A 25,515-nucleotide genomic window follows, 5' to 3' on the forward strand; every position below is an offset into this window, starting at 1 on the left:
TTGAAGACTGGAATTGAGGCTTTTTATTCGTATTCTAAGTAGACATAACGCCATTTGAAGTTTCTGAGAGGCCATTTCCAGATGGGGTAAGCATTTGTGGGAAAATAAAGCACATTTAGGATATTGTTATCAATTCATCTCACACAATTTTTTTTAAGGCAGCATTAATCCTGAAAATTTATAGGCAAACTTTTCCAGTCAAGCAGTATTCACTTCCATCCATCCATCCATATGTGCAACTACACTTTGTAAATGCAAATAGCTGTAAATCACCTTAAATACTTGCACACTCAAAAGTGTTACAATTTACACCCATTATTTTATTTCACTTTCATTCTTAAGCAGTTGAAATCCTCTTCTGAACCAAGTTATACTTTTGGCCTTCACAACATCCCCGGCAACAAGTTCAGCATGTTGACTGCCTTTTGTGAAGAAGTTCTCCCTTTTCGTTTGTTTTAAACCTGCTGCTTATTAACTTCATTGGATGACTCCTGATTCTTGTGTTTTGAAACACTGCAAGGCTACGTCTTGATTTTTACGTCTTGACAATACTGCAAGGCTACACTGGCATGATTTTCTGGAAATGCTTTTAACGGAAAAGTTTTCCGTTAAAAGCATTTTTGGAAAAGTGCGTCTAGATTGGCAGGACGCTTTTCCGCAAAAGTACTTTTTGTGGAAAAGCGTCCGTGGCCAATCTAGATGCGCTTTTCCGCAAAAAAGCCCCAATCGCCATTTTCGCGATTGGGGCTTTTTTTCGGAAAACAAATCTCTGCTGTCTACACTGGCCCTTTTGCGCAAAAGTTTTTCGGAAAAAGACTTTTGCCCGAATGGGAGCAGAATAGTATTTCCGCAAAAGCACTGACAATCTTACATGAGATCGTCAGTGCTTTTGCGGAAATTCAAGCGACCAGTGTAGACAGCCGGCAAGTTTTTCTGCAAAAGCAGATGATTTTGTGGAAAAACTTGCCAGTCTAGACACAGCCCAAATGTATACACTGTAATACTGCAGTGCTATGACAGTGCTTCCTTATTCGCTTTCTCCACAGCATTTATGATTTTAAAGACCTCTTTCTTCCTTAGTCATCTATTTTCTAAGCTAACCAGTTACCTGTCTTTTTAGTCTCGCCTCCTATGGAAACTATGACATGACCCCTGTTCATTTTTGTTGCCTTCCTTAAATTCTTTTCAGGGTTGGAGCTAGTGGAACTTGTAGGATCAAGCTCTGTGATAGAAACTCTCTCCCTCTTCCAGTGCATGCTATCCTCCTTTATTTCAAATTCTTCCTCAAAACTCACTTCTCTGACGTCAGTTACTACAGCATGTCAGCTAATATGCTGTCACATTAACAAACAAACATTGTAAGTAGAAACATTCCTGGGATTTTCTAGCAGGTTTTGTGTTGCCTCTCTATGTAGGCTCTATACTCCTGAAGGCCGTGGTCACCAACCAGTAGATCGCGATCTACTGGTAGATCTCAGGAGCTCTAAGAGTAGCTCTTGAGCCCTCACTGAACTACGCGCCTGCGCAGTACATTTACATTAGATTTCCTCATTTGAGGAGCAGCTACTCACTGAGCAACAACACAGGTGAGTAACTGCGAGGAATGGTGGGAGCTGGGAGTTCGGGAGGGCTGAAACACCCCAGCAAACTGACTGTGGCTTTCAGCTGAAAGAGGCTGCCCCGCGCTCCAGCTGATCGCCAGCTCCTCCTCTGCGCCTGCCCACTAGAGCTTGGTGCACCCTGACTGAACGTCATGGCCAGCTGGCCGGGCAGCCACTTCTCATCCCTCCAGCCCGGTGCCCTGCGCTCAGCCCAGGGAGGCTGCGTCTAGCTTCGGCTGTGTTGGAGCAAGCTTCCCAGGCTGAGCGCAGGATCGCAGATGCCCATCTGATGGACTGTATACGACTAGCAATCTCAGACTACAACCCAGACTTCAAGACACTGGCAGATACTGTTCAGTCACAGGTGTCACACTGAGACTTTGTTATTGGAAGAAAAAATATATAATTATCAATACTTGATTTTAGGTGTACAAAATAACAGAGAACAAAATGTATAATTGTAAATGCTTCATTTTACATTTAAATAGCATGAATTAAAAACAGACCATTTATTTCATAACTATAAACATGTGATTTTAATTTTATATATTGCATAATTTAAAAATAAACTGTTTAACAGAGTGTATAAGGGCTGCGGATAACAAGTGATGGACAGGAGAATAGAGAGGATGGAGCTTCAAGGAAGGGGCGGAGCGGTAGATCTTCGCCTGTTCTGAGACTTAAAAAGTGATCTTGGGTGTAAAAAGGTTAGAGACTACTGCCTTAAGGTGAGGGCAGTGTCTACTACAGTGTCCTCTGGAGCACGGAGAACACTGTTTTAAGAAATAAGTAATAATAAACCAGTTACATGGAGAATTTACAATAAACCATGTAGTGTTTGCACTAAACTAAGTTATCAGCATCACCTACATTTCTGAAGGTGGTCATTTTTCCAGAGACTTCATCTGGTTTCATGTAATTGCTACTAGATAGTTCCGTCAAATTCATTATTACTCAAGTATCTTATATGTTTTGTTTCTTACTCTCAGCCACGTAAAGCTCTTAAAACTGGCTTAAGTGTTTTGCTGACTTGGGGTTGAGGCTAATAATCCCAATTCAGCTTTCATTAATGTCAATGGAGGGTCTGCTATTGACTTCAAAGGGAGGTGGATCAGGCATTTTGTAGTTGTTGTTGGAAAATGGGAGGGAATTGGATTGTTGGGATTTAAGTGTGGCTATAAAATATGCAATTTGCCAAATACCCTGAAGCCACTCCCTATTCAACTTAAAGAAATAAAATAGCATTCTCTGTGTATTTAATTGTAATATATTGCCAATTATTTTTTATATTTAAAAATGAAATGTGCACCTTATTTGTTTTAATTACTTTCTCTTGCTGGTTTCACTCCCTTTTCCCTTGTAAAATGATATATCTTCTCTTGCTTTATCTGTATCTGCAGCTCCCTTTTTCTTTAGTCTCTCTCCTTCCTTTCTGAAAAATTCACAGACCTTGCCACCCAATATAATTTAGAATAACTTGAAAATTCAAAACAAGAGTTCCAGCAAACTTGTGACAGAAGAAGGGTAGCTTTATCTCCATCTCAGGGACTGGACTTGTAATTCAAAACACCATTGCATGCAAAATCTCTATATATTTTAGAGTGCATATGTCTGTTTGAGAGTCCATTTGTTCAAGAACTGATGACCAAATTTTGCATGCAGCTTCCTTTTATCCTAACTTAAAGCAACGTCAGGGTTTGGTTGTACCAGGAAAACAGGAAGTGGGACTGTTTTCCATAATATGGAAAGGGAGGGGGCTGATCAGAGGAGAGTGATACTGCAGAGTGACCACCATCAGAAAAGTGGCCAACTGAGGAACGGGCTCCACATAGCCAGCCACCGGAGTGAGTAAGTGGCCCCCCTACTCCAAAGTGTGCCAGACTAGGGGGAAGCCCCCCCACTATCCATGCCATTGTGGCTCCCCAGAACCACCTTTAGGGCTGGGCAGCACAACTCAGCCCCTACCCAGACTGCTCCCACCCAAGGAGAGCCCCCTCCAAGAGCGACTGGGGGGTGGGAACCATGGCCCATCCCCTCTCAGAGGAAATGCCCCCCCAGAGGAGAGGCTGGGAACCATGGCCTGGCCTTCCCAAGGAGTCCTACCCCCTCTGGACCGGCTGCTGTGCAGTGGGCCAGCTGCAGGCCAAGGGGGAGCAGCTGGAGGCCAGGGCTGTCCTAAGGAACCCTGCGGCTCCTTCCACCAGCTACAGGGGGGACAGGAAGAAGCTGAAGCCCTTTCCCTGACCCCCCCTCCCGGGCTGAAGGATGGGGAATGGCTGCTGGAGGCTGGGATTGACCTGTGGAGCCCTGTCCCTCTCTACTTCCCAACCAGTTGCAGGGTGGGGGAGCACTGGAGGCTCGGATTGGCCCACCAAGCACTGTCATTCCACCCCTGGAGAAGCTGGACAGTCCTGGCCCCCGGGGAGGAGTTGCAGATCAGGGAGCACAGCCCCACCCCCTGGGAGGAGTCGCTCTGGAGCAGCGCCACACTTTCCACCACAGGCAGTCCTGGTGAGTTCCCCCCAGGCTCTGAGCCTCTTGCCCTGCGTCCTGCACATTCCACCCCTGACCTGACTCCTGTATCCCCACCCTCGTCCTGAGGCCCTCCATCTCCCTTCCTCTGCTCTGAGCCCCCACTCTCTGCCCTGAGTTCCCCCCACACCAGTGCCATGTGCCCTCAGCTTCCCACCCTCCGCGCTCACTCTTGCACCCTCCACCCCCTGCTCTGAGTCTCCCAATCCTTCTCGTTCCCTGCCCTCACTCTTGCACCTCCATCCCCTTTTTATTCTAGCAAAAGACAGACAAATTGCAAGTACTGTCTACCAACAAGCTCTATCTAATGTTTGGAACACTGTCCTTTTATTAATACAAACTTTTTTCCCTTCATTTTTGAAAAATACAATCATTTAAATAAAGCACATACGTTTTCCTTCTATATTACAAACAAACCCAAAAGCCATTACTTCATTTAAAGACCCGAGTAATGCTGGATATATCTTCTAGTATTATATATGGGCTACGTCTACACTGGCCCCTTTTCCGGAAGGGGCATGTTAATTTCAGCTATCGTAGTAGGGAAATGCGCGGGGGATTTAAATATCCCCCGCGGCATTTAAATAAAAATGTCCGCTGCTTTTTTCCGGCTTTTAAAAAAGCCGGAAAAGAGCGTCTACACTGGCCCCGATCCTCCGGAAAAAGTGCCCTTTTCCGGAGGATCTTATTCCTACTTCAAAGAATAAGATCCTCCGGAAAAGGGCACTTTTTCCGGAGGATCGGGGCCAGTGTAGACGCTCTTTTCCGGCTTTTTTAAAAGCCGGAAAAAAGCGGCGGACATTTTTATTTAAATGCCGCGGGGGATATTTAAATCCCCCGCGCATTTCCCTACTACGACTCATGAAATTTACATGCCCCTTCCGGAAAAGGGGCCAGTGTAGACGAGCCCATGATGTTTCACAAATTACTAAGCATGATTATTTGATTTAAGCTAGGTTTATTGCCCATCCCTTGTAGGTGTTGCATTTTTTGTCTCACCTTTTTGACTAACTCATGAATATGTAATTATTATCAATTTTCAAAAATCAGGAGTAACTGACGATTTAAACTGCTCAGACTTCATTAAGATCTGGTTTTTATCTCTCTTCATAATTTTTGAACAGATGGGAGATAAGCAGCTGTAGATATTGCAGATTTTCGCTGAAGCCTGAATATAAAATGTAAAGTAAAGTTCGCAGTTTGTAACACAACTGCTTGATTGTGCATCATAAATGAATAAAACCTGAAATGTATTTTGTCCTTCATCATGCTAGGCATAACTGGGATTCAAGGATAATCTCTGAGGGTATGTCTACACTACAACGTTAATTCGAACTAAGCTAATTCGAACTAACGGATCCAGACTAAAAAACTAGTTCGAATTAGCATTTTGCTAATTCGAACTAGCAAGTCCAGACAGAGTGGACCCTGAACCGGGGTTAAGGATGGCCGGAAGCAGTGCCGGCAGGGCATCAGAGGAGGACTTAGAGCGTGGAGATGCTGTCTCAGGCTAGCCGAGGGCTGTGCTTAAAGGGTCCCGACCCCCACCCCGGACAGACAGTTCTCAGGGGTGCCCCGCTTGCAAAGCAGTCCTGGCTTGGAGTGCCCAGACTACCCACACTGGGCACATCACACCACTCAGCCATCAGACCGGCTGCACTTGCCGCAGGCTGCCATCTGGGGAGAGGGGGCAATTGGGGGGCTGCAGGAGAGGTTCCACCCCCAGAAGCCCGCAGAGCCAGCCCAGTCCTCCCCATCGGGGGCTCGTACCCCATTCCTCCCTCACCTCCTTCCACTTACACTTCTCTAGCCCCTCTTCTTGATGTACAAAATAAAGATAACATGTCTTCCAAAATGGAATCTGTCTTTATTGAACAAAACTGGGGGAGACTGGGAAAAGGAGGTGGGAGAGGGGAAGAGAGAGGGTGGGAGAGGGGAGGGCAACTACAATGATGAGGGGTTGGGAACAGGTCCCATATGAAGAGAGGCTAAAGAGACTGGGACTTTTCAGCTTAGAAAAGAGGAGACTGAGGGGGGACAGGATAGAGGTCTCTAAAAGCATGAGTGGGGTGGAGAGGGTGCATACAGAAAAATTCTTCATTAGTTCCCATAAAGAAGGACTAGAGGACACCAAAGGAAAGGAATGGGTAGCAGGCTTCAATCTAGTAACAGAAAGTTGTTCTTCAGAAAGCAAAGAGTCAACCTGTGGAACTCCTTGCTGCAGGAGGCTGTGAAGGCTACAACTAGAACAGAGTTTAAAGGGAAGTGAGATCAAGTCATGGAGGCTGGGTCCAGGGAGTGGTATTAGCCAGGGGGTAGGAGTGGTGTCCCTGCCCAAGGTTTGTGGAAGGCTGGAGAGGGATGGCACGAGACAAATGGCTTGGTCACTGTCTTCGGTCCATCCCCTCCAGGGTCCCTAGAGTTGGCCGCTGTCGGCAGACAGGCTACTGGGCTAGATGGACCTTTGGTCTGACCCAGGACGGCCATTGTAAGCTCTGGGCCCAGGGTCAAAGTGTAGGATCTTATTCCTACTTCAAAGTAGGAATAAGATCCTCCAGAAAAGGGCGCTTTTTCCGGAGGATCGGGGCCAGTGTAGACGCTCTTTTCCGGCTTTTCTAAAAGCCGGAAAAAAGCGGCGGACATTTTTATTTAAATGCCGCGGGGGATATTTAAATCCCCCGCGGATTTCCCTATTGCGATCGCTGAAATTAACATGCCCCTTCCGGAAAAGGGGCCAGTGTAGACGTAGCCACCCTGAGTTCCTTTCATTTGAATTACGCAAAATCAGTCTTCAGACATAAAGTTGTATTTATATTTCAAGAAACTCAAAAGATGGAAAGCATGTAAAAAGGAATGTAACTCTCCCTGAGGAAAATACTGTCTTAAAAATTGAAAACATTTCATAAGAAGCACATATATTTCCAGTGAATCAGAGCATCTTTACTTTATGTGCTGAATGTGGGCCTCATGAATGCTCTCAGCACTGTTATTGCATAACAGTGAAACAGCATTTATTTGCTCTGATGAGAGTCTCCTCAGAGCCTTGGAGAGAGGTCAGACATCCATGCTGAGATTACTGGATCTGTCTGTGACTTTCCAACTGATGGTTTTGTTATACTACTGACTATGGGATCTAGCAGGGGTGAATGGAATCACTTCAAAGAGACTCTGCTTGTTTCTTTCAGAGAGTTTCTGGTGTATGAGGCATGGCAACCTCACAAGAGTTAATGTGTGTCTGTTGATGTGTATCTGAAGCCACTTTTGGAGACTGTGAGGTGCTATGAGCTACAATACCCACCTTCATGTATTGCCTTCCCTCAGACCTTGATGGTGTTCTTGCTAACTTAGTGTATGACTGGGAGTGGGTGCTTAATACAAAACATTTGGCTTAAAATCATCAACGTTGATAACTGCCTGGCAAAGAAATCTTGTATTCTAAGGAACTAATAAGCGCTATTATCACTCCCTAAGTTGACAAGCTAGCCTATTATGAAAATTGTTTGCAATTTTGAGATCCAACAAGAATTAGCTCTTCTATTGGGCCCTTAGAAACAATCCTCAGTGAAGGTGAACAAACAGCAGCCGATCTAGAAAGAACAGAATTGTGCAGTAAACAAGACAGAGGTGAAGAGTCCATCTTGTCAAACACTTTTTCTTTAAAGTTAAACTCAAACAGCTGAACCTTTTAGAGAACTCGTTGGCATAGTGGATTAATGCACTAGCCTTTTCATCTCTTGGGCACAAATCTTGGCTTATGTTGCCAGTGAAAATTAGTTTGGTGGTTTCTTCTTAGTTCCTACCAGACATTTGTCTACAACACAAAACCACCATGCAATTTGGCACCATAGGCAGTCTTTGCTCAAGAGAGGCCCAGAACAGGGGTGTTGCAGGTCAGGACTGAAGGCAGAGTTTTGTGTTGAAAGCTTGCCTCGTCTGCCCACTGTATCGGACTTTAGCCAGTGCTATTTACTTCACTTTCAAGAGCACTAATTTCTCTGTCTCTCATACATACACACTTTTAAAGAACAAAAAACATCGTTTTGTAAAAAGTAAGCATTTTAAAGAATTTTTCCAAATAAAAAAAGGAGGAACACTGAAAAAAAATTATAGCATAAACCTCAGCTTGCAGATCAGTGATCACCTTATTATCTTAATAGTCTCCTCTGCTTCTTAACTCTCATTATTAAGCGATCTGTAAGAAAGAACATTGGCCAAGTCCTCTTGAAATGCAGCTATAGGAACAGGAGATTCTACTGCCCCACGCCCATGCAGTGGCTCCTGCATAGCAGTTGTTTCTGATCTCAATACAACTGCTAATAAATGAGCGTCTTCAGGGTTGATAACTTGCTCCTTCATGTACATGAAACTGCATGACATTTGGACCTACCACATGTAAGTCAATATCTGATGGTGTGTTATTCTATTCTTTTGTGATCCAAACCTGGAAGAGCTACATGACTCTTATGACTGAGTGGTAAGAAAGGAGATCATTCCTACCTCTTTCTTCTCCTAAATGCAAGTTTTAAGGTGGAGCAGAAGAGTCAAGGGTAAAATTTCCAAAAGCAACTAAGTCCTATTTTCAAACATGACTTAGGTGCTTACTTCCAGTTGATTTGCAATGAAACTTGGGGTCTTAAGGCCCAAATTTTAAAAGTATTTAGGCACTTTTATGTGCAACACAGCAATGCCCATGTCTCATTTTCTAAAGGGATTTGGACATTTATGCAGTAAACTGCCATTGATAGTCATTTCGGATGTAAGCTTAAGTGTTCGTATTGAAGATGAGATGTAGTCTCCTAAATCAATGAGGCATTTCAATGCTGAGTGCGCAAACACCTAAATACTTTTAAAAGTCTGGGCCAAAGTGCCTAAGTTACTTTTGAAAATGGAACATAGCATTCTAAGGTCACTCGGGTTCCTTTAAAAATGTATAACAAAGATGAGATGTGGGAGACTGTGCATCTGGTAGCTTCCCTTCTTTTGTTTATGTAGTCTCCCCATCACTGGTTCCTATATCTAGTTCCTTTGGCCAAGGATACTGAACTTTCTGATGCAGAAACAGATTCAAAGCTATGGAGGAGATGGTTAGCATTTACTAAGGGAAGTGAACATCAAACACTGAGCCATAGCAACATGTAGGTGGGAATGGAAAAAAGGACTCATGTGAGAAAGTACGGTACTTCTGCTTCCTTACTTGCTCTGTGGGACATGGCTTTTGCACTGCACGCTGCTATAATTCTCCTGTCCAGCTGTATAATACTCTTCTTCACTCGTAAGGTCTTTTACAACCATAAGCTTGTTATATCTAATTCCAAAAGGAGATTGATGTCTGTTAGCAGAGTCATATTATAGTTAAAAAAAAGAAAGAGAGAAAACATGACATATTAAAATGTAGCTTTTATTCACAGAGGTGTACAGAAATTTGGTTATTTAAAAATATGTTAAAATACTTGTTTGGCATGAAGGGGTTCATTAAGAGTAAGCTTTTGTAAACAAATTATATACCATATTACAGAAGAAGAGAAGATCTAAGGCAAGGATACTCTATTTTGGAAGCCCCAGGGGCCACAATGATACAGCACATGCCGAGGACCACAACTTGTGTGGTTGCATATATTTGCAAATAGCTTCTTTCACACTGACAGGCAAGAATACAAAGATTAAGGCAAGACTACACAACACGCAGGCCCCATTTCAATCAGTTCTGTTGATATTAATAAAGTGCAGTATTTACCTTATTTCCACCCATATGACAGTACTTTTAATGAGCAACGACAGTCCAGGAATTTAACTACTAAAATGCATATCAACAGAAGACCATTATATTGACTACTTTTTTGTTTTGGCTCCCACCTGCATGCCCCGTGTAAACCCAAACTGCACCGCGGACCACAAACAAATGGGCTGTAGGCCGCATGTGGCCCACAGGCTGTGTGTTGAGTAGCCCTGATCTAAGGCTTCTGCTGATAGTTGGGATCAACGAGTGCTTGTCATTTTTTGGTCTCAGTTAAATACGAGGTGTTAGACTCCAAGAAGTAGCTTGAGTTAAATATAGTGAAATCATAAGTTATTTGTAGAGTTGCCAGGTATCCGGTTTTGAACCGGACAGTCTAGTATTTGAGCTTTCTGACTGGGAAACAAATTGAGAAAATACTGGACATAGCAATTGCTATGTCCGGTATTTTCTAATTAAGTTTTTATTATTATCATGAGTATCAGGACGTAGTTGCGTACTGCCTGGCTGGTAGACATGCTCAGACTGCGTGAGCGTGTCTACCAACCAGGCAGTACGCAACTACGCAGTAAAGAGGAGGGGGGTGAGGCCGGGGCCTAGGCGGGATGGAATCCCCAGGACTGGACTTGCCCATGCGCCCCACTGGGACCGTGCTCAGGATGGGCAGCACTCCAGGATCTGCATGCGCCCGGGCTAACCCCGCTCCCCAGCAGCCGGTTCCCCCCCTTACTTCCTCCCGGCCAGCCCTGCTCCCCCCATCCTCTCCCAGCCAGCCCTGCTTCCCGCCAGCCAGTTCCCTTTCTCTCTCCCTCTCCCCCCCGATATCCCCCAACCAGCCCCGCTGCCCTCTGACCCCCTCCCGGCCGGTCCCCACCCCCGACCCTCCCCAATCTGAGATCAAGTGTTTCTGGTATTTTTTTTAAACCATCTGGTAACCCTAGTTATTTGGGCTTCCTCGCATATTTGTCAATAAACCTCAATCATGGTACTCTTGGTATTCCAGTCTTGTAGTGGTCCTGTGTGAACAATATCAACCAAATTGTGTGAGGGGTTTTTGCTATGTGGACAAAGCTTTAGAAGCTAGGTTGAGGACACCACCAAACTCTTTCCATTTGTGACTTAGTCCAGATTTAGGAAGTCTCCAAAATGCATTCTGTTAACAGATCAGTCCTTACCTCCCCTCCTTCTTCTGAAGTGTTTCTCACACTTATGCATTTTTACCATGTATAAGCTAAGAATGAAGTGTTCCTGTAGCTATTTTTTCCAAATAATGAGAATAATACCATAACATTAAATTGTATACTCTTTGGAGCAGGAACCTTTCTTATTGTTCTGTTTGTACAATGTGTAGTAGTGCAATGAGTGAGGCTCCTAAGCATTACTGCAAAATGTATCATATAAATAGTCCCTCAGATGCTTTTGCCACAATATGCTGTTCTTTCATCTTCCTTTCAGCTATGTTTTAGGTAGTGTGCCACTTTTGCTTCCATATATGCCTGACAGGAGAGCTTATTGTGTTTAAGGATTGTAACGACTTCAGAGGCAAGTTAACTCATCCATGCTCCAGTTTCATGCTGGTGATTCTGACCAAAATATCTACTGAAATATCATCACCAGTAGTTCTCAGTGCTTGTGAGATATTGGTTACACTTTCACAAAATAGTGGCCCCCACCAGAGGTTATACAGGCAAAAGAGAGTCCAGCAACAGAAACCATATTTGCACCAGTCAGAGCAGAAGCAGCAGTTGACATGACAAAACAGGTCTTCCCCTTTTTAAGCTCATATGTATGGGCTGCAGAATAAAGATGAATTAAGATTACACTTTCAAAGTTGGATCTTGTGGTAAAATGATAGGGAGATGTGAGAGTTTCCCTTCACCATATGGTGTATGTAATCTGTGATAAAGAGACTGCAAAACATTCTCTACTTTTCTGTTCTCAGAACAAATTACCTCTGGGAAAAAAAGACAAATATGTTGCTGTGTAGTGATACAGAAAATATCCACATAATAAAGACATTGAACGTAGAACTGTATGTGTGTTCATAGAGTTGGCTCTTTTGAAAAGCAAGTCCAGTATTTCAAAGTGTTCTGATTCAGATCTGCACATCAGTGCTTCAACCGTTTCCAGCCAACTTCTTGTTAAATACTTGCAGGACTTCCTGTGGCGGATCTTAGATTTAGGCACTGCAAATAATGTAAAGGTTTCTTTTATAAGTCCAATAGAAGGGCAAGGCTGGTGTTTACAAAGTATTCAGTATGGAAATCCTGTATTAATTTATCTGGATATACTCCACTGAGGTCTATAGACACAATGTAACCTTTTAAATAAAAGGTGGCTGCATGCTGCAGCCCTTGCCAGAGTTGCAGTAAAATCAGGAAAAAATAAGCAGGAAATGGCTAGAAGGAATTACAGTAGATGGCAGAGTTAATCCTAACCATAGAAGGCAACTGTTATGGAATAACATAAGGATGCTTTTCTCAAAGTGAATATAAAAGGCTATAATGTGTAAATGAGGTTATCCCATCAATAGGGGCGCTATCAAGCAAGAGGGTGTACCTCAGGCTAGCGATCTCCTTTCAGGAGCAATTAACATAGACAATATCAGATGTTATTTTTATAGCATGAAAGAATTAAGCTCTGCTTAAAATTATCTATTTAGGGAGCTTTTTAGTTTGCAGAGGTAACTATACCCTGTTTAGTAATAGATATGTAGCCTTGTTAGTCTGGTCTAGCTGAAACAAAAAACAGGACTATGTTTACTACCTTCAGACAAGGGGCGGAGGTGTAGGATTTTAGGCGTTTTTAATTAACTGTAAAGCACTTTGAGATTCTCAGTTGAAAGATAGCATAGAAGTGCAAGATATTAGCATTGTTATTACTCTGTACAGTGATTAATAGCCACACAGGGTTGTCCCTCATCTTAAACTTGTCAGAGTACCTATTAATTTGATCCTGGTACTGTAAATGTATGTTAAGTACAATTTGTAAAAATTAAACAGTGTTGGTATTTAATTTCCCTCTAAAGGAAGCTTATATAGTAATATACATTGCTTCTACATGGGACACAGTGAAATCCTGTTTAAAAACAAACTGAATTACAACCCTTCAGTGGTTGGAAGGGCAGTTTTGCCAATGTATTAAATACCTGGCAAAAAAAAGGTGTTTTAATTTTTTTAAGTAAATGTAAGCAAACGCAAAGGAATCATACTGTTGGAAATATTTTCCAGTGTTTATATTCAGATGTTCAGACCTGTCTGGCTCCTCTCTGTTTGCATGTGTTGGGGTTATAGGCAGTCCAGCTACATTCCACATTGATTCATATAAATATATTGCAGATTATTAACTTCCAGCCAAATACCAGGGAATTTGCTTTTCAGAATGTTTAGTGACTTTTCACAAAGCTTATTTACTATACAGAGGTATGCATCTTCTCTATATTGCCCCATTAAGGGAATTATAACAAGAATAATATTTGTTCAGGGCTTTTGCTATTATAGCCAATATTAGCCTCATAAATATGCATTCTCATGTTCAACCGATAAAAGTTTATTCATATAATTAATTAAATAAAAATAAAAATTTCATATGGAGAGGCAGAACCTCTCTCTGTTAAAATTGCACCAAACTTCTATCCTATAACCTATATAACTTTGTCTCAGAAAATTACTGAGAGTCTAAAAACTGCCATATTTGCAATGAAAACAAAATAGAATATTCCCTTAAAGAAAATTAATCAAAAGGATGTTTAAATAGTAGGTAATCTAAAAATCACTCTGATTTAAAATACTAACTTTTCTCTATTTCTTTGTTTTCTTCTAGCGTAGAACTACTTTTTACTTGTCCTTTGAATTTACCAGACAGTTCAAGCTCCTTGGAAACTCATGTGCTAGCCGTGTTTAATGTACATAGTTGTTATTTAGCAAAGCTATTAAGATTTTTGTTGTGGGTCTTTTGGTGCACAATTCTGATCTGGTGGATCTCAAAATAATTGTTTTGCCATCGTCTATCATTAAAACAGAATTGTGCATAAGGGGCAATATCCTTAGCTAGTATGAACAGTTGCTGTTCTGTTGACTTTAGCAGAGCTACGTTGATTTATACAAGCTAAGGATTTGACCCTATATATTTGTAAGAGAATATCTTCCTTCTGTAGATTAATTAGCTTAGAAAGCACACAATGATATTTCTGTAATGAACTCCTAATACAGTAAAACTCCAATAGTCCGGCATCCAATAGTCCGGCACTCCTGATAGTCCGGCATCAAAATGGCAAGAGCCTAGTGAGTGAGCTTCAGAAAAAAATGAGTCACAAGGTAACAGCGGCAGCAGCTGAACTGAGCAAAAGGGTAAAAAAGGCTTAAAAAAACTAAAATATTACAGTATACTGTATACAGTATGTAAAATAAAAAGGGTTAAGAACACTTTATATACAGTATATAATGTATTCAGTATATATATATATATATATATATATATATATATATATATATATATATATATATATATATATATATATATATATATATATATATATATATATATATATAAAACCAGTTTATAGTACCTCCTGATAGTCCGGCATATCTGATAATCCGGCATCACCTAGGTCCCATACGTTCCGGATTATCGGAAGTCTACTATAGTAATCATCCTTGCATTCCAGTGGTGGACGCAGGGTTTATGAGAGCTGTAGAACCAAGAGCTAATATCAGCTCTTCATATGTAAGTTTGGTTGTGAATAATCTCAGCAGTCCCATTATAAAGCTGATTTTGATCCACCTTCCAACTCATAAAGAACCCTTTTGCTCATTTTTAGGTTTAAGTCTTATTGCCAAGTAGAAGATTTTCTGAACATTTTGCTTAAATGAAATAGGAACGTCATGAAACCAAAAAAGAGGAGAAATTGTTACAAAATCTCTGATGTTGGTCTTTGATTTCCCCAAGAAAATCCTAATACACTACAAAATATTAAACAGATTTTTATGCTGACTCGTGCAATAGGCAGTTTTCAAGCACAATAATCATTTAAGAAATTGGCAGTATTTGAAAATGAGACGTGATCTTTTGTCATTAAAGCTGTTAGAGGGATATATATCGGGCATCATAGAGAGAATTTTCAGTGCTTATCTCTGAATTTCCCAGGACTAATTTTCAAAAGTGAAAGGAAATGAAACTCTAGGTTGTGATAAAATTATTCCTCATCAAAATGTGCCTTTGGCCAAAGACATCCATTTTCAAAATGAAATAGATAAGAAGCCAAGTTTAAAGTTACTAACCATAGACTGTATAGGTAATATTTATTAAAGCTGGGGCCAGACCTCTATGTGGTAAACCAGTAAGAGCATCCAAGAGAGAACACTGCCTCTCTTCAAATCTTTGCATTTAAGCCTACTGTAAATGGAGATAATAAAATAATAATAATAAATATTTTGAGATCTACAGATGAAAATAGGGTGAGAAAGCAGACGAATGTACATAAAAGAATACAGAAATGTTTCAAAATGAGAAAGGGGGAGTATCTTAGTAGCTGTATTTTGTATATAAAAGTTTTTTATAAACTCCATTTCCTGACTTTCTTTCCTGTTTTCAACAACAATCAGTGCAAAAATATTGTTTCAGTAGGCCAGTAGAGAAGGAGAATGTGATTCTAAACTGAGAGATAAATCATGTAATGGTGTTTGCTGGAGAGATGTGGGAAGAAATTAACAGGTGCATAAAAGCAGTCAGCATCTTTTTTTCTCAAAAAAAGTCAGAGCTTACTTATGTTCTCTTGAAGAAGAATGAAAAGGGAGCAAATGTGGGAGGAGGGAGAGAACATGTATGCACAATCAAATCATTTTCTGTATTCGGTTAATTGTAAATGTACCTTGATAAGAACTGATCATCTCCTCACCTAACTACTACTCTATGATCATGCTATGAGGTCATAATACTTGTGATTTCAGAATCAAACATGAAATTTGAATGTGATGTTACAAGTAGTTGATTAAATTATAAAGAGCTCAAAAGATAGTCATGGTTTGCGAAGTTCTTTCTTCACTCTCATGTTTTATTACAAATGAAAGCATACACGTGTGAGCTGCAAGGTTCTACTTCACTGGTTTTTATCAACTTATCTCTCCTTTACTTTTCTTCCTTTCAGGTTATTTGATGTATGCACAGTGTCACGAACAGATAGAGAGACCAAACTAACACTAGTGTTTGAACATGTTGATCAAGACTTGACCACTTACCTGGATAAAGTTCCGGAGCCTGGAGTGCCTACAGAAACTATAAAGGTACTAAAGAAGGATTTTTTTCTCTTAATAATTTTAGGAAATATTAATGTGTAAACACAAAGGGCTTAATCATAAGGATCTTACTCAGGCAAGCTATCTTTTGCTTCACTGGGAATTTGCATGAGTGAGGGCTGAGTAAAAGCTGAATAATCGCCTTACTAGAGCTTGAGTTCTAGTCCACTGAACTGTGGGCCAGTAACTGATTAATATTTGTGCTTGTTTTCCTTTGGTTTAAATTTTATGCCCCACCCACCCCTGCCAGTTCTCCCCCCACACCTTTCATTCTTCTGTTTCCCATTAATCCTCCCAGATCTGCATTTGCCATTGGAAGTTATCAAATACCTTCACTTACAGTAACATATCCCATCAGTCTTCCGCTATGGCAGATTATTCCTTAACTGTCCACTTCAGGGTTATTTTAACTGTTCTCTAAAGCATCCGTTAATGAGCATCAGAGACAGAACACTGGACTAGATGAATTGCAGTTGCGTGGTCTGTTATAACAAGGCCTACACTCTCCTATCATTTTTTTCTGGTTTTTTACCTTTATTTTTATTCTTTTTCACCTGTTTGTCTTTCCCGCCCACACATAATAGAAAGCTACATCTAGTGCTCAAGACAGAGGGCTTTCATTGATGGCTCTGTGTTCCAGAGACTCTTGTGTTCTTGCAGCTGAGCTCAGTGTCACTGGACAAAGCTTAGGTTGGCATATTGCTACCCTATACATGTGAATCACTCCAATGGCCAGCTGCACTTCAAACCACTGAAGGAGCAGGAATGGATGGTGAGTGACCTTCAAGGAGCTGCCTACTGCTTTATTCATGGCAGCCTGTTTGTGGTGAGAGGAATGGTCAGAGTGGCTCCAGTGTCATGTAATTTTCCCTTCCTGAGGGCCCTTTGTAGAAAGGCCTCTCGTCAAGTTAGGTAATACTGATTTAAATGTATTTACCACATAGCTTTTTTTCCCTCTGACTGGAGGGGCCATAGTAAAACTCCATATCAAGGACTATAGTTTGAATCTGATCAAAATATTCAAAAAGATTAATAGAAGCAAAGGGATTGATGTTACATTTTCCAAATGCATGGTTATGCCTGATAAGTGTTTTGCTTTCTTCTGCGATAAGAAACCACATTTGCTTCCAAGGAAAGTTAATCTTGCTTCTGTACTAGTGATTTTTGGAGGTGTATCATGTTGTCTTAACCTGGCAGGACTCCTAGGGAAATAAAGCGGCAGGGGATGAATTGGGGAAGTGGAGGAAAAGAAGAGAAAATCGCTTATATATATATATATATATATATATATATATATATATATATATATATATATATATATATATATATATATACAGAGAGAGAGAGAGAGAGAGAGAGAGAGAGAGAGAGTTAACATTGGCAGCCTAAGTGACTTTTCGGAGCTTGGGTCTGAAATCATACACTTCAGATAGAGATCATTTTACTTATCAAAGCTACAGAAAGTGTAACTTCAGGCAGTTCCAGAAGTTTTATTTTTGTAAGCAATCTTCTTGCATAAATATGTTAAATTAAAAAAAAATGAAAACAGCTGGATTCAGTCTCACCAGAGGATTGAAAGGTAGCTCACATATTATAATGATATCTTGTTCTAATGCTTTTAGGGTTCTACCCTTGGCTGAGATTTTCAAGGCTGTTGAAAGAATTTGTTCATTTAAGCCTCATTAAAATGTAATTAATTAATTAGTATTAATAGCAATTGAATACCTCAACACCCCTACTTGGCTTTAAAAACCTCACTGTTTAAAATAATATTTCATTTAATCATATAGTAATAATATTTAGTTGCATGTATATTAATTCGTACAATTGTTCAAGGCAAATGGAAAGAAACAATATTGACCAATAAAATTGTGTGCCATTTTTCCAAAACCCTGGTTCTAGAACCACATCTGTAAACATGAAATTCTGCTTAGGAATTAAGTTCTTGTGCGGGCAATTACTGGTGTTGTTTGTGGACCAATGTATGGTTCTGCACATTGTTTATGATTGCATCTCAGGTGATGGATCATGATTAGAGCTCCATGTTTGTCACAGAGGTAGCAGAAGTCACAGATTTCATGACTTCCTGTGATCTCTGTGAGTTCTGCAGCAGCCCATGTGGCTGACCCCAGGTCTGTCTAAGCAGCTAGTCCCGGGGATAGCTGTTCAGGTGACCCTAGGGACTACCAAACTAGCTACTGCTTGAGCAGCTCTGCCACTGGAGTGACCCCAGCCCCCAGGGTTCCCTCCCACCCACTCAGCTGCTGCTGTCATGGCTCTCCCTTCCAGTAGTGTATCTCCTCCAAGATTCAATCAGGTCTCATGGATAGGTTGCAGACTATGATTTTGTGTTACTTGCCCATGACCTGTCCATGATTTTAACTAAAAATACCCATGATTAAATAATAGCCTTAATTATGATAAGCTGGTGCTATAAATAAAGCATATGAAGGAGAAAAGTCCAGCCATTTTAAAATGAGCTGGCTAAGAAGTACTCACCAGAGCTGCCAGGGTCCCTTTCAAATCAGGCGTTTCAGTTGAAAACCAGATGCCTAGTAACCCTGTTCACATGTTCTGGTCCTACTGTGCATAGCCTATAAAAACAATATCATTAGAAGATGGTTAGATGTCATTTCAGTTCTTGAGCTAATGTAAATCAGTAGAGCTCCACTGGCTTCATTAAAGAACTGCCAATTTATGCTAACAGGCTCTTAGCACAAATATCTTTTCCCCCAATTTGACTTTTTACACAAGTCAAATTATTAAATTATTAAAATCAGATGCTGCTTTGTACTTCATTCATTTTATACCAGAGTCAATTTAGAATATCCTCTTCACAACCACCAGTGTAATGTACAAATAGCCGGTACTGTTGGATCATCTGCTCTAGGTCTGTGTGTGGTCAGCATTGTATAAGAACATAAGAATGGCATAGGGACCATTTGAGCTGACCAAAGCAGTGGACACCTTGAGAGCTGAGTTTTGCTCTCTCCCTTATACTACAGTAAATTCCATAGTTGTTAGTAGAATTATAGTTTATTAGTTCCAGAATTTCTTTGAGAATTTCTTTGAACTTCACTTAAATATTTTGTTGTGGGTTTTATATTTACTGTGTCTTATGAAGTTTGGATATTTGTTACTAACTGTATAAAAGATAAGTAAAGCTACTGACGATGGGTTTTTTTTAAATGAGAAACATTTTAGGTATAAGGGACAGTAATGTTTTAAGGAAGGTGCCCTGGTCTCTAACAGATAATGTAGATGTAGTTTTATGATTCAGAAATACCTATTTTTTTAAGAATCTAGGCCTACAAGTCTAAAACCAATTTATTTTCACAATAGCATAGGCAATTAGGAGCCTATATCTCACTGAATGCTTGCTAAATGCCTGTCACTTTTTGAAAATGTATCCCAGGACATCATGCCACAAATTCACTCTATCCCTGAAAACAAATACAATAATTGCTCCTTTCTGCGAGCAATAATTGTGACTTTCACTCTGTGTTAGTAGCAAATAATATATCACTTCTTAGTAAACTGAAATTAAGGTATAGCTTCTCAGAAAACAAGCCATTTTCTAAGTTGTGCTGTGAGTCATTAGCCATCTGCCACAGAATACGCATGTATTCTGATCATGTTTGAGATGTGGAGCAGATGTCGCACAATCACGTGATACTTGAAAACAAGGTGAGAAATTCCAGGAATAAATATACCACCATGATGATGAAATGGCTGTAAAAAGAAGAAAATAATCTTCAGTGTGGCCTGTATGTAACCACATTGTTAAAAGAGGCTCCTTAAAATGTGTAACTGCATAAATGAGCCCATTCAAATGTGCATGTTGTGTGACATAAATAAATGCTTGATTAGTTGAATTTCTAAAATTGTCCTCCTAATATTCTATAGTAAGGAAAAAAATGAAACCTTGGTACATAATAGGGCAACATAAAATGATTTATTATTTTATAGGACTACTTTACATTGAAAAGTTTATTCTTTTAAAATAAGGGCTGTTATGCCTCCTACAATGGTAAGTAGGCTGGATAGATGGAGAGAAAAGAAGCATGAGACACAAATTGCAGATTCTAGATACATTGTTAATAATATGTATTCTGAGTAGTGCATACAGGAGAGGTTCCCCTTAATGCTGGTATAGCTAACTTCCCCATAGTGTAGCAGTTCCTACAAACATGGAGGCAAAACCATGTCTACCTCTGTCACACCCAGACAGCTCCTCTGGAGCCGCTGATGCTGTCCATAGTGTGAGGTCTGCAGTCCACAGCTTGCCCTCCTTACACTGATGGCCAAATTTTAGCTATGCTGGGAAAAAATGACTCTCTCTACAGTGCCCAACACTGTTGTAACTAAGGGCTGCTCTTACCTCTCAGTTAAGGCATTTGTACTATTAGCACCACAATTTGGACCTAATTTTTTTCTCTGAGCCCTGCTATTAATTTTTAAGTACCATGGAGGAGACATACTATGAACCTTAATTATTTCCAAATTCAAATACACAGAAAATGGGGGAGAGGGGGAAATCTCCTATTTCATGTAGTGCCCTATTCCAGGCCTGCCCAGAACTCTAATCACTTCCAAACTAAGGAGCACATATAAATGTGCAGCACTCCAATAATTTTAAATCGGTTTCCATTATAGTGTGATGTAAAGTCATCCAAGTGCTTCACATTTTTAATGAGTTTTCCAGTTTGTAAAGGAGTCAAGCAACTTTCCAATATAGTGAATGAAGGCAACCCACCTGTATTAATAATTTGAGCTTTTAAATATAATGAATTAGTAAATGTTGTATAAAGATGTCTACGAAATAATCACAAAATAAAGATCTAAGTTAGCAGTTCTTTCACGCTCAAAGCTCCCACTGACTCTAGGAGAGAGCAACAAGTGTTTAAGGACTTGACACATCATCTTTTGTAGTCAGAGCGAGGATTTCTGTTGATTTTTAAGAGCACTATATTGGAGACCATAACTCATCTTTCTTCAGCGAAATGATGGGAATAAAGAAATTGAATAGATTCTCAATTACAGTCAAAGGCTAACAGCCTTTGGAAACTTCACCAGCTTCCTTCATTGATCGTGCTTTCTGGTGCATAATTACATAGCATTGTGAATATTTGAAATAAAATTAAAGTAAAAACAACCTACCAAAACAAGACACTTCATTGCACTTACCTCTCCCCATGGGAAGAGAATGAGAGAACAAACGATATGTGACACTTTGTGATATTGTCTTGGGTTTGATTTTCCATTTTTGGTGGTGAGGAAAGGCTGCTGAGAAGGTGGTTTGATGGTCAGGGTTTTGTTTGTCTGACTGTCTTTTTAACATATGTCATGACGTGAGCACTTAGCACCTTGAATATACAGTTATATGTATAGCTTACAAATAAAAAGAATAAAATAAATACATATATTATTTTGGCTATATTATTAATTATACATTTTACCTTGGTTAAAGTCCTCATAGACTTAAAACTTTTCAGGACTCCTTAATAGTGAAGGATTAGTAGTATTCATCACTCTATCACTCTTTCTGCTAGAACTGAATTATAATTTAGGCACAGTAAAAGTGTAGTACTGCAAACTCAGGACAACAGATCCAGGACTGCATTAAATGAATGTAAATTCAGGATACCATCATTGATTTCAGTGAAGTTATTTCAGATTCATACTAATGTATATAAGAGCAGAAATTGGCCCATTAATTTAACTTGCATGTTTATTTTTGGTGCATTAGGAGAATATAGTTTAATTTCTGTTACCTCAGTGGAGCTGGAAACTATAAATATGATTCAGGAAAGCTTCTAGCTCTTAATGTTCTGAATGCCACTGAGAGATAGGTAAACACTACAGTGATTTAATAGAGATTACTTGTGAAACTGGGATTTTTGTTGCTGGTACCTCACTCTACTAATAGTTGCTGCAAGCACTTCAATGGTTCAGTTTGAGAGGGAAAGAGAATGCCCATAATTTATCAGCATTCTACATTTTTTTTACAAGCATAGGCATGCACACGGGGTGTGCCAGGTGTGCCCAGGCACACCCTAATGTCTCGGGCCAGCTTGCGGCTGCTGGAGGAGGAGAGGGATTTGTGACGGGGCGCTGCAGACCCTCACTTTAAATTCCACGCGGCCATCAACAGGGCACTGTGGGGCAGAGAGCGCATGAGCAGCGTGCTCAAACGCCGCACAAGAGGTGAGAGGGGAGACACCCGGGCGTGGTGTGATGTCATGGCCCGGGACTTCAAACTGTGCAGCCCAGCTCCAGAAGGAGCTTGGGCCTGACTACAAATGCTGGCCAGTCCGAGCCAATTTTGCACCCGGCAGCACCGCCCTTTGTGCACCCAGGGGCACCCCCGCCCGGCCCAGCAGCACCGTGCGGCCCCCCTGGCCCAGCAGCATCGCGCAGCCCTGCTGAGGCACCCCAGGCATGCCCCTACCCGGCCCAGCAGCACCGCGTGACCCCCCCGCCCCGAGGCGCCCTGGGGACGCCCCTGCCTGACCCGACAGCACCGTGCAGCACCCTCTGAGGTGCCCCAGAGGCGCCCTGCCCAGCCTGGCAGCACCACGCGGCGCCCCGGGGATGCCCAGTTAGGGCCTGGCTGGCCTATAGCTTGGGCCAGCTCTGACTCCAGCCCCAGGAACTGGAAGGCAGAAGCCAAAGGTAAGGGAGGGAAGGAAAGGGGAGGGGAGGCGAAGGGGGAAAAATAAGAGGAAGGGGTGGGAGAGGAAGGGGCTTGTGCTGAGGGGAGGGGGGCAGGTCAGGAGAAGAAAGGGGAAAGCACTAAGGGACAGGGTAGAGGAGAGGCAAATGCCAGAGGGCCAAGTGGAGACAATGAGGAAAAGGACAGGAGAGGAGGTGTCAGTGGGAGGAGGGACAAGGTGATGCTGGGAGAGGAGAGAGTAAGGGCATTGGTGGTTAGAGGGGGGAGGGGGAGGTGCTGGGAGGCTTGAAAGGAGGAATGAGCATGAGAAAGGTGGAGATGAAGCAAGGCGTCTGTGAGGGCATACGGGCATGAGGGGAATGGGGGCAGAGGGTGGTGAGGGGTGGGCATCAGGGAAAAAGAGGACAAAGGGGGCAAGGGCAGTGAAAGAAGGGGGAGGCACCAGGAGGGTGCAGGGGTAAGGGAAGGTGCAGGTGCCAGGGGATTCTGGGGTGAAGCAGAAGGGCAGACACCTTCAGGGGAGGGACCAGCACCAGAGAAGAGAGGCAGGGCAGGTGTGTAGAGGGAGGTGTTAGGAGAGGGGATGAGGAGGGGTAGCTCACATGATCAGAGTGGGGCTACTGGAGGAGTAGATACAGGGGGAGTGAAGGGCTGGTGCAGGGGAGCAGGTCACAGGAGGTCTGAGGTCTGAGTGAGAAGGGCAGGAGTCAAGACAGCAGAGGAGGGTGAGGGGTACGGGGGCAGCAGGCACCAGGGGAGCTGATAGGACAAGGGGAGGAGACATGGCAGCAGAGGGAAAAGGTAGAGATTTTTGAGATATTTATTAATAACTTGGGTGCCACAGTGGCACATGAAAACAAGCCACATGAACTCAGTACTGGTGCACAACACAAAATTCATTTTGCTCATGGGAGGAAACTCTTAGAGGGAACACTTCCCCCAGCCTCTCTGCCTCCTCCACCTCTGAGTTAATGTCACACACATTGGAGTAATGCAACTGCAGGATAGTTGCATGAGGGGAGTTTGGGGGGAGGGCAAACTAATCCCTATTGGTAGGAGGATGGTTGGAAAAGTCGTTGGGGGGGGAGGTCACATGACACCTTTTACTTCTGGTCATGTGTCCATCTTGCCAGGAGAGTATTACCTACAGAGGTGTGGCCAATGGGGGTCAGGAGGCGTGGTTAACAGGGTCAGGGGTGTGGCTAATGGGGGTCAAATTATATTTTTAAAAAATTCTTTGGGTGCACACCCTAATGAAATGTCCTGCACATGCCTATGCTTACAAGCTATTTATCTCATTGGTAAATTAAATCAGATTATGATAGACCCTTACATGGGTATGCAGTGAGGTGGTCATGCAAAGAACCATCTAACCCTGTCCCCTTTAGTTTTTGTGTAGGGATGTGTGGAGTCTATTCACAGATGAAGTCCCTGCAGATGAGGGAGATCAAGAACTTCTCCCACGCACCCCCCAAAGGCATACATTTTCCCAAAGGGAGTCTGATGGAGGGAGGAGGAGGCAGGCTGGCACATTGTGAGGAAGGAGCAATCTACTAAGAATTCCTCATAAACATGTTTATTCTCAGTTGCTGCATAGTTCTGAGAGTTAAGTCAAGTCAAATAACAGAAATAGTGCTCCAGTCAGAACTACCCAAAACTGATGCAGCTTGAATTCTGAATATCAAATACTCACCAGCAAAAGATGATGAAAACAGCCAGAAATGACAACTTTGGTTTCCTGGTTGCTCCTGGGGGGAATCAGAGAGAGTATATATATATAAAGTGTAAGACAGAGAAATGTCATTGAGGGTAACAATTAGATCCCACAGGGTGTATGACACTGGCTGGAACTGGGAGCAAGGATCTGGAATGAAGTCTGTCCTTCCTCTTCCACATGCCATTCTGAGTTTGAGGCCTTGAGAAGGGTGTGGAGTTGTTGGTAACACTGGTTTCCTGCCAGGATTGTGGGGTGTTTCACCATTTCTCTGCTGATTCCAGAGTCCCGCCCACTGGCTAAAATTCAGCTGCATTTTCTCTTTCTCGACATCCAAATAACTTCGTCTGGCTGCTCCACCCCTCCATCTCCAAACAGGGACTCTAGCTCCTCTTCCTCATACAGTAAAACACTTCCTGTTTGTGGGTTTTGTTTTGTTTTTTTGTTATTTTACACAAAACCCAAACATGACTCTACAGGCCATTCTGGACGTATGGAATATACTGTTATAGAAGCAGGTTCTGCACTGATTTTCCAGGATCCAGCTGTGGTGCTACTTTTTTTTACAAGACCTAGAAATAATTGTAAGTAAATTAGATCACCTGGAAGATGCTAAATTAGAATTACGTCCATGCTTAGGTACAGTATTATCAATTCTTCACTATAGACAAAAGCACTAAATAGAAGAGCTTCCATCCTAAGAAGAGAACTGGGAGATTTGGGCAGGTGTTAGTGGTTTGACGCCTCAGAATAGCCAACAGTCTCTTAGGGAACACTAAGAAAAGACACTATTGTGCATGCATGCTTCCCTCGGACATAAGATACCACAAAAGCATCATATACCCAAAGCAGAACTTCTACTCAGCTCTCTCCCTCCACCACCATTTCACATATTTACAGAACTTCTTCCTTTATTTATCACCATGGTCTATAATCAACATACGGTTCATGTTACTAGTGTCTCA

General features: G+C 41.8%; 1 protein-coding gene across 3 annotated transcripts in view; it reads left to right on the forward strand.

The window, feature by feature from the left end:
* CDK6 (cyclin dependent kinase 6) overlaps positions 1 to 25,515 on the forward strand; it is a 210,773-nt gene that overhangs the window by 38,670 nt on the left and 146,588 nt on the right. For all 3 annotated transcript variants that reach the window (XM_006114476.4, XM_075922365.1, XM_075922366.1), the window contains exon 3: positions 16,013 to 16,148. In XM_006114476.4, the coding sequence (XP_006114538.1) occupies positions 16,013 to 16,148 (136 nt within the window). The remainder of the gene's footprint in view (positions 1 to 16,012; positions 16,149 to 25,515) is intronic.

The sequence above is a fragment of the Pelodiscus sinensis genome, chromosome 2, assembly GCF_049634645.1.
Source record: "Pelodiscus sinensis isolate JC-2024 chromosome 2, ASM4963464v1, whole genome shotgun sequence".
Taxonomy (NCBI): Eukaryota; Metazoa; Chordata; order Testudines; family Trionychidae; genus Pelodiscus; species Pelodiscus sinensis.